The 9,449-nt window shown below is 43.4% G+C and overlaps 1 protein-coding gene across 2 annotated transcripts in view; it reads right to left on the bottom strand.

The window, feature by feature from the left end:
• Positions 1-3,089: 3,089 nt before the first annotated feature.
• AP3B1 (adaptor related protein complex 3 subunit beta 1) overlaps positions 3,090-9,449 on the bottom strand; it is a 1,836,520-nt gene continuing 1,830,160 nt past the window's right edge. For both annotated transcript variants that reach the window (XM_085632261.1, XM_085632260.1), the window contains exon 27: positions 3,090-3,744. In XM_085632261.1, coding sequence (XP_085488387.1) covers positions 3,591-3,744 — 154 coding nt within the window. In that variant the 3' untranslated portion in view covers positions 3,090-3,590. The remainder of the gene's footprint in view (positions 3,745-9,449) is intronic.

Genomic DNA, 9,449 nt, shown 5'->3' with positions numbered 1-9,449 from the left:
GTCTGCTTATTTGTTTGCCCTTTATATTATCTTTTCAGCTCATTTTTCTGCCCTCTGTTTTGACTTTTCTGCCCTTTGTCTTGACTTTTCTGCTCGCTCATTTCCCTGCCCTCTGATTTTTCTGCCCTCTGTTTTGCCTTTTGCTGCTGGTTTCTTCCTGCCGTTTCCTCAAGATCTGACTTTCGACAGAGACCTCACACCCCAGTGCCTAGATACCCCAGGGGTGACAGTGCTGCGCAGTACAAATGCTGATTGATTGACTTAACATTACAAACTATATTTAAAAATATACTACATTATTGAAAACGATATTTACAATAATATCCTTGAAAACAATATACCTAAAAATATATATATAATATTCTTGACAATATTTTTGCATCACAATATTTTTGTATCATGATATTCTTTTTCCGCATTTTCTGCAACTGATATTTAAAACTAGATATTTTCACCAAATACCCAATAGTGGCAACAAATGATAAAAGGCAGCACCTTCCATTGCAGAGGTGACAATTGCATTGATACTACAATCTAGTGAGGACCCATGGGATTGTGGTTTATACAGATCTCCTGGATGTTGACGCTAAAGTATTTACAAGAGTTTTGGCAGCCAGGCTGTATAAGGTCCTCACTCACTGTTCCACCTGCACAAGTTAGAAATTGTTTGGGGGAGGCAAACTGGGGATACTGGGCAAATTGGGCTATAACCAAGAAAACATTATACTTGGTGGACATAGCTAGGCATAACATGTACGCCATTCTACTGTTGGTAGATGCTGGGAAAGAATTCAATAGGATGAATTGGTCCTTCATGGAAAATGTCCTGCACAAATGTAGTCGTCTTAGTGAGCCAGAAATGCCCTCATGCCAGGGTTAGGGTAAAAGGGTAGCTACTGGAGCCAGTATTCATTGAGCAAGGATTAAGACCAGGTTGTCTTTTGTTACCTCTTTTCTTAGCATTAACAAAGGAATCTTTGGCACAGAAAATTGATGATAATGCATGATTGTTAGAAGTATTTCATTTATATATGGAAATAATTCAGTGGAAATAACTGAAAACATTTTAATTGGGGATGGTTTTCACAAGAAATTCCGTACGCCTAACAATAATTGGTTTTTATCTGGGATACAACATTTAAAATCCCGTTTTTGCAATTATAGATGAAATGAGAAATTAAAACATTCCATGATTAGCTCAGTTAACCTGAATTAATTAAAGTTCAGATGAAGGAGGCTATCACTCTGAAGAAGTCCCAAAACGTCAATAAAATAGGCCTTTGACTGTGTCTACTTGTCTCTGTGACTTGGATAGGACGTGGATAAGAGTGTGCATGTATTACCAAAGCAGGTGACACACTCAGCCCGATAAGCATGTATTATGCAAATGTTATGGTTAATGTGAAACAATGACATAACGTTAGTGTATCTACAGTTAATTAATATGTACTGTAGCAATTCATTTTTCTTAAACTACAGTTTTTAAACAAAAATCTTTTTGACAATAAAAAATGTTGTTTCAAATTTAAGTTGTAGACCTCACTTAATGTTTAAGACAACATTTTTGCTGCATTATGTAACTCTTTTCCCTACGCATAGGTGTCTTTATCTGAAATCTAGAAATAGCTTATGAAATGTTATGATCACATTCTATTCCCACACTGCCACTGCTACTCGATTTGGCATACAAGCATGTAAACTGTCAAACTACTACTGTTTCTTTATGAGATTTGCACTGACGTACAAACAGGTAAAACTTTTGAACTAGTGCCAGCTCTAAAGGTCAGTGGTTCTGGAGAGATTTCACACTCGGTCTAAAATTTAAATTAGGTGTATGTCCCTACCTTGGTTAACTGTCAAAAGAGGTACTTTGTTTAACTGGACAATGACGCTCCCATCAACTACTCAGTACTATATTTGATGCTTTCTTGGTGTTTCAACAGCACCCCAGATCCATCTGGGTGATCTCCAGCATGGAAATCCAAGTTAACTTAATAGCTTTACAATGCACCTATTTGGAGGCATATTCTTCCATGGGATTGGGCCAGGAAGGTGATTGACCCTCCATGTACCACCTCATCTCGCTCGGCTTGTTCACCCTCAACGCACTATGCTTCCTCGTGAATGATTTCTGCTCTGTCTGATGCGCCATAGTGTGTCTCCTTTGCCCGCAGCCTCTCTCATCTCTGTCCTTGGCGTGCATGGGGCATGAGCACTGGCATGCGCGGCCTTTGACTAAGAGCCCATTTTGATGTTTGCCTGGGCCTCACCAGTGGGTTCACGGGGAGAGGTGGGTGGTATGTATACGGCAGCATCAGTAGTGTTAGGCACCCATGTGCAAGGACATCTTTAATCCATAATAATTCAGTGCAACCGTCATTTTCTTTAGGGTTGGTCAGTAAACTCCGCTCCTCCGGCAGAGTTCACAGAGTTTTGCCCACTCAGCACAGCGCTTGGAGCATAGAGTAGCAGAAAAACTTAACCAACCGCCACGTGACAGAGTTTTTTCTTGCGACTGCCTGAATTGCGCCGCACGTGGAACTTCGTGGAATCTTTAGGTAACTCCGCAAACGTCAGCGAAGTATAACTCCAAGAGTTCTGCCGACCCTTAATTTTCTTACAGGAGCATTGGGATGTCAGAACGTGACAGTGATAAAGAAATAACACAGTCACCATCATATAGAAAAATAACATTCTTCCACTCATTATATGTAAATGATGCCATTTTGATGCAATATTGTTCATGATAAACTGTGCAAGGACTTAATATTAAAAAGGTGAGTTAAGCGTTTACTGCAGCGATCAGTGCGTGATACACGCAGCAGTGTGTGATAACTCTATAGAAAATGTTCTAGTAAAATGACTTGGATAAAAGCAGAATATAAAAAAGTTATTGTTCATGTCATACTTAAGTCCCAGATACACTGTCACTATGGCAAAGGGAGCTACTGTAATACTAGCTTGTTCTTGGGTTTATTTGCACATGGTGATTTTTGTTCCACTCCATTTTCCCACGATTTGTTCGCTGTACCGGTTAATTAAAATACGACTTCCTTTGACTGTGCTAAAGAAAAACAGAAATATGCTGCTCCACTAGAACAATGCTTTATTTCAGAATTCAACAGTGGTGGTGACAAATGGAATGAGAAGCCGGAAATGTGATAAACACCTTCATCACACAATAGAAGTGTTGAACTGCCGATTTCACACACCCTTTCCCCTCCCGGTAGCACTTTGGTGATGCTGCAAAAGGAGATTATATTCCAGTTCTCGTGTTTATTCTTGGCACAAGACGATTTTTATTGTTTACAATTTCGCATTTTTCCATTATGACATATTCACTGAAGAAGTAAAAACAAGATACTAAGAATGCAAGAATGGCAGAAGAATATATGGCCTATGGTTAGGAGAAATGAAGTATACATATACGTGGCAGACACACTAGCATTCTAAGCAGGAACAAGATTGTCAAGAGTGCATCCTGCCCCCACTGCCAGATGGAAGGCCTATTATTATAAATGAAAGGCAGCAGTGGTGGATGCCAGGCACTTGTGTTCTGTGCCAGATTCTGCGGTCCAGATGTAAGCAGGTTACCCCTGGGACAGCACAGGCTTCATCTCTCGCAGCAGAATGGAGCCAATCACAGTTTTCTCCGTGTTTATGATGAGCTGCGCTGTAGAGCTTTCCTTCAGCTCCACTGTGACTAGCATCAATGACCCACTGTGCACAGTTTTAGCTGCAAACCTGGAAGAGAGGAAAGTAGGGATTGATATTGAGAAAATTGGAAGCGATGTATTGTTTCTTTTCAATGCGTAAATGGTATACTCCTTTTGCAGAGGTTTTCATACCACATAATTCAATAGTGCTCGTACCAGGAAAACGTTAGCTTGTTCAGCAGGGCACGAGAACGGGCAGCAAATGTAGTAACCGCACTAAAATCACAAGGATTTCTAATTTCAATCAGTGAGAAGCATTGTTGTTGTTGTTATTAGGCGTTCGGACAGTCATGAACGATCAAACAACTAAGACATCATTCAAACACCACACTAATCAGAAAAATGTCTGATTACCAGAGGTTTTGTGCACCCAAGTCAGGTGTGTAAATAGGACCACTCGCTGCATGTAAATTCCGTCTTGATTCAAAGAATCGAGATTGGCGAAATTTCACGTGTGCAAATAGCATTTGTGAATGTGGACGCTCCACCTGAAAGATGGAGTTTAAACTTGGGGGTTTATCAGCATTTGTGTGTGTGCCAGGAAAAAAAGTGAATACTATCGAACATATAAGTTTATGGGTACCGCTTGCAGCTAGCTTCCTAAAGGAAATGTGTGCAAATGTATTCCTGTCATGGCCAGATTTAGCGGGGTTTCAGGAGGGAATGGGGAGGAAATATTTAACATAGATGTAGAGGAGACACAAAGTAAATGTGCAAAGGTACACTGCATCACATTTCCACCAGGTCGAAAATCTGCACGCATACGTTTTTTGCACGAGTGTTGAAGGGAATCTGTCACTATCAAACATACTCTAGAGTGTTTCTAAATCTTTTATTAATCCCATGGAAATCATACATTTGGTCCAAATAAAGCAGTAGTTTGAGGAGAGCAACTTGCCATTTTTAAAGCAAAGATCAAAACACATTACCAAAAGGAAACGAGTGCACTGCGCATCACAACCTACACAGCACATTTCAAAGTAGTGAAAGTGATTCAGACTTGTAACGTACTTCAAACCACGTCCCCCTCTACATGCTCCCCTTTATACTGTACAATAGTATGTAACTGCACGAATAAGGGGAGAGCCGGATATCTTTGCCTAATATGGGGGGGGGGAAGGGGTGGGAGGGAGAGAGAGATGAGGGGAAGAGAGAGAGAGGAAAGTGTGTGTGTGGGAGAGGCAGTGTGTAAAAGAGAAAAGGAGGGAGAGTGTGTGAGAGACAGAGAGTAATTGGGTTTCTGATTGGCAGAGGTATGCACCCTGTCCAAGCAAGAACCACAGTCCTAGTCAGGGTAAGTCACAACACACCCTAAGTTATTCTGTGTTCACCCTCTGGTAACTTGGCACAGAGCAGTCAGGTCTAACTACAGAGGCGACGTGTAAAGTATTTGTGTAACACTGCAAACAGTTAAACAGTGAAAACATCACACAAAATGAATCCACACCAGGTTAGGAAAAATAGGGCTTAATTTAATAAACAAAACAAGACCAAAATATCATAAGTCCAACTTGAGATATACATTTTTAAGGAATAAACTGTAAAATAGCGCTTAGAAGCAATAAGCGCTTATTTAGGATAACTGGTCACGCTGGACTAGGGCAAAGTCAAAAGTTCAGTCCGACTGTGATGGAGTGCAGGCCGGATACAGGGACCTACTTGGGCCTGCTGAAGAAAAGTACCTTGATCCTGGTATGCGTTGAGGTAGATGCCTGGTGCAGCCGAGACGAGGCGGGGGATCCGACCCCGCAACAACAGGAGATGCATTGGTTCCGAGGGTGATGCGTTGGTCCCGAATGCGAAGCCTAGGTTCTGCTCTTGTAGCAGAGAATGGGTAGACTCCGAGGGTGATGCGCTGGTTCAGAAGATGATGCACTAAGTTCTCTTCACACAACCACGAGGACACGCCAGTTCTGATCCATGCAAAGGCAAAGATGCGCTGGTTCTGACCTCCCAACAGTGAAGATGCGCAGGTTCCGATGCATGGATTGGCAGGAGAAGCACCTTAGGCCTCACTTACAAGGGTTAAGACAGGGGCACATCTTGGTAGGGCAGACTCTCAGATGGCAGAGTCCAGGTGCAGATGCAAGTGAGTTGAAGGTCTTTTATTTCCCTGAGACTTCAATCAGGAGGCAAGCCAGAAAGCCCTTGGAGTTACTTTGGGTTCAAGTGGTGCAGGTCCAGACCTTCACACCCAGGCAGATGAACAGCAAGCTGGAGGGCAGCACAGCAAGGCAGGAGGGGAGCACAACAAGGCAGGAGTCCAGCAAAGCAGCAGACCGGCAGAGGCCGACCTTCAGCAACACAGCAGTTCTTCCTCGCAGAGCCTTCACAGGTCCAGAAGTGTACTGAAGTGGTGGTGTCAGAGGTCCAGTACTTATACCCAGTTGTACCTTTGAAGCAGAGGAGACTTCAAAGAAAGGTCTCTGAAGTGCACAGAGGTCCTTCCTTCCTGCACTCGCTACAGACTCACTACAGCGAGGTATGCAGCCCTTTGTGTGGAGAAATGACACAGCCTATTCAGGTGTGTGAGGTGGTCTCCAGCACCACCTTCCCATCCTGCGCTGAATGGTCCATTAGGATGTATATGGTCCATCAGTCACACCCAGGTTCCCTTTGTGTGTGGCCGTCTAGAAGGAATGCATAAAGCCCAGCTGTCATACACTACAGAAGTGTATTCAGAGACATGCAGCAGGCACAGAACGGCTAAAGTAAGAAAATGCCAACATTACAAAAGTAGCATTTTTAGACTTGCAATTTAAAATCCACTTTACCATCAGTTGAGATTTTAAACGGAGTCCAGAGACACCAAACTTGAAAAAATCATTTCTTCGCAATTGAAAATTACACTCTAAAGATGTAATAAGGTAATCCCAATGTTATCCTATTGGAGAGATGGGCTTACAGTAGTGAAAAATGAATTTGGGAGTTTTTCGTCCCAGGGCACGTAAAATTTATAAGTGCAAGTCCTGCCTTTTAAATACACTGCACCCTGCCCTCTAGGTTACCCAGGGCTTAACTTAGGGGTGATGTATGTATAAAAAGGGTAGGTTTAAGCCTGGCAAGAAGTTAAATCTTACCAGGTCGAAATGAGAGTGTAAACTGCACGTCCATGCTCTGCAATGGCAGGCCTGAGTCATGGTTAGAGGGGTATTTAAGTGGATGGCACAATAAGTGCTGCAGGCCCACTAGTAGCATTTAATTTACAGGCCCAAGCAAAAGAAAGAGAGAATATATATATATATATATTCAGTGAAAAAACCATAGGTTTCACACACGTTATAGTTAGCTGGACATTTTACTCGTAAAAAACCATTGAAATTCCCCCGTTATAGTTAGTGCAGGCAACTATAACTCACGCGACCGCAATCCTCTGCTGATGCTAATACTGTATTTAGACACTTATTTGCCCATGTCTTCTTCCATTAAATTTTAGCTATACATATATTACAAATATTTTTTTTTCATAAAGACACATATGTCATCAGCAGAGGATTGCGGTCGCGTGAGTTATAGTTGCCTGCACTAACTATAACGGGGGAATTTCAATGGTTTTTACGAGTAAAATGTCCAGCTAACTATAACGTGTGTGAAACCTATGGTTTTTTCACTGAATTTGCAAGGTTTTTTAAATGCTAATTCCTAACTATAACGTGTGTGAAACCTATGGTTTTTTCAGTGAATTTGTACGGTTTTTTAAATGCTAAGTTACTTTACGCCGTTCGTGGCGTGCGCGCCCACTTAACGCAGTTCGTTCCGTGCGCGCACGGTGCGCTTCGCGCACCGCGCGCCCACTTTACGCAGTTAGTGCCGTGCACGCACGGTGGGCACGCGGTGCGCTACGCGCACCACGTGCCCACGTTACGCTGGATGGGCCATGTCGCACGATGCGCTTCGCGCATCGTCCGCACACGGAGGACATATTATGCGCTTCGTTGAGAAACTTAATCTATTAATTGTACCATAATAATAATATGCAATGCACAAAAGGTGCCCTGCGGGCACCTTTTGCACACGGGGAGGGGTGAATGTGGATGTTTTTTTTTATAATTACTTTTTACCGTACGCGTACGGTAAGCATAATCGGCGTTTTTTCGAAAAAAAATAAAATTGATTTTTTTGCCTTGGGGGGTCTTGTGGGGCACCGTAATCAATGCTAGGTGGTTAGGAGCTGTCTAACATGCTCCTTTACATATTTTCCACCTTTGTTTTTCCTCCCGAGAGAGAAAATGGCGGCCGCCGCTTCCTGGTTTCGACCGATTCGAATGTTTACTAAGATCTAACAGCCAATCAGAATCGCGCTCGCGCACGTCACCGTACGTGTACGGTAAGCGCACGGTAAGCGCACTTTACGCAGTTAGTGCCGTGCACGCACGGAGGGCACGCGGTGCGCTACGCGCACCACGTGCCCACGTTACGCTAGATGGGCCATGTACGCACGATGCGCTTCGCGCATCGTCCGCACACGGAGGACATATTATGCGCTTCGTTGAGAAACTTAATCTATTTATTGTACCATAAAAACAAAATCCCATGCTCAAAAGGTGCCCTGCGGGCACCTTTTGCACACGGGGGAGGGGTGAATGTGGATATTTTTTTTTTATAATTAATTTTTACCGTACGCGTACGGTAAGCGTAATCGGCGATTTTTCGAAAAAAAATAAAATTGATTTGTTTGCCTTGGGGGGGGGGTCTTGTGGGGCACCGTAATCAATGCTAGGTGGTTAGGAGCTGTCTAACATGCTCCTTTACATATTTTCCACCTTTGTTTTTCCTCCCCCCCTCAGAGTGCGAGAGAGAAAATGGCGGCCGCCGCTTCCTGGTTTCGACCGATTCGAATGTTTACTAAGATCTAACAGCCAATCAGAATCGCGCTCGCGCACGTCACCGTACGCGTACGGTAAGCTTACGGTAAGCGCACCGTAAGCTGCCACAGATATATATATATTGATTTAAAGGCTATTTTCTCAGGAACTACTGAACAGATTTACACCAGACCTACAAAAGGCACTTCCTTGACCTGTAGACTACCTCTCTGCCAAATTTCAAGTAAATCTGTTCAGCCGTTCGGGCTGTAGCTGTGTCTAAAGGTCCTATGGAAAAATGCATGGGAAAAACGCGTTTTGGGACCCCCCTTTTTTCTCAGCCCCCACTTGACGAATCCCCCCGAGACTTTCAGGGTAGGAGCGGAGCGTAGCGCCCCATTAGTTTTGAAAATTTCGCGAGGATTCGTCGACCGGCGCCAAAGTTATTCCAAATAGAATGTTGCGGTTTTCCTATGGAAACAGGGTCCTAACTATAACTACCTACTGGCGACTGCCAGTAGGTAATTAATATAGATTACCTACTGGCGGTCGCCAGTAGGTAGTTATAGTTAGGACCCCTTTTCCATAGGAAATCCGCAACATTCTATTTTGAATAACTTTGGCGCCGGTCGACGAATCCTCGCGAATTTCTCAAAATAGGTGGGGCGCTACGCTCCGCTCCTACCCTGAAAGTCTCGGGGGGATTCGTCAAGCGGGGGCGGAGATAAAAGGGGGGTCCCAAAACGCGTTTTTCCCATGCATTTTTCCATAGGACCTTTAGACAGGGCTACAGCCCGAACGGCTGAACAGAATTACTAGAAATTTGGCAGAGAGGTAGTCCTCAGGTCAAGGAAGTGCCTTTTGTAGGTTTGGTGTAAATCTGTTCAGTAGATTCTGAGAAAATAGCCTTTAAATCAATATATATATC

Source organism: Triturus cristatus, chromosome 2_1 (assembly GCF_964204655.1).
Source record: "Triturus cristatus chromosome 2_1, aTriCri1.1, whole genome shotgun sequence".
NCBI classification, from domain to species: Eukaryota; Metazoa; Chordata; class Amphibia; order Caudata; family Salamandridae; genus Triturus; species Triturus cristatus.
The sequence above is the reverse complement of the archived record's forward strand: the minus strand, read 5'-3'. Positions and strand labels throughout refer to the sequence as shown.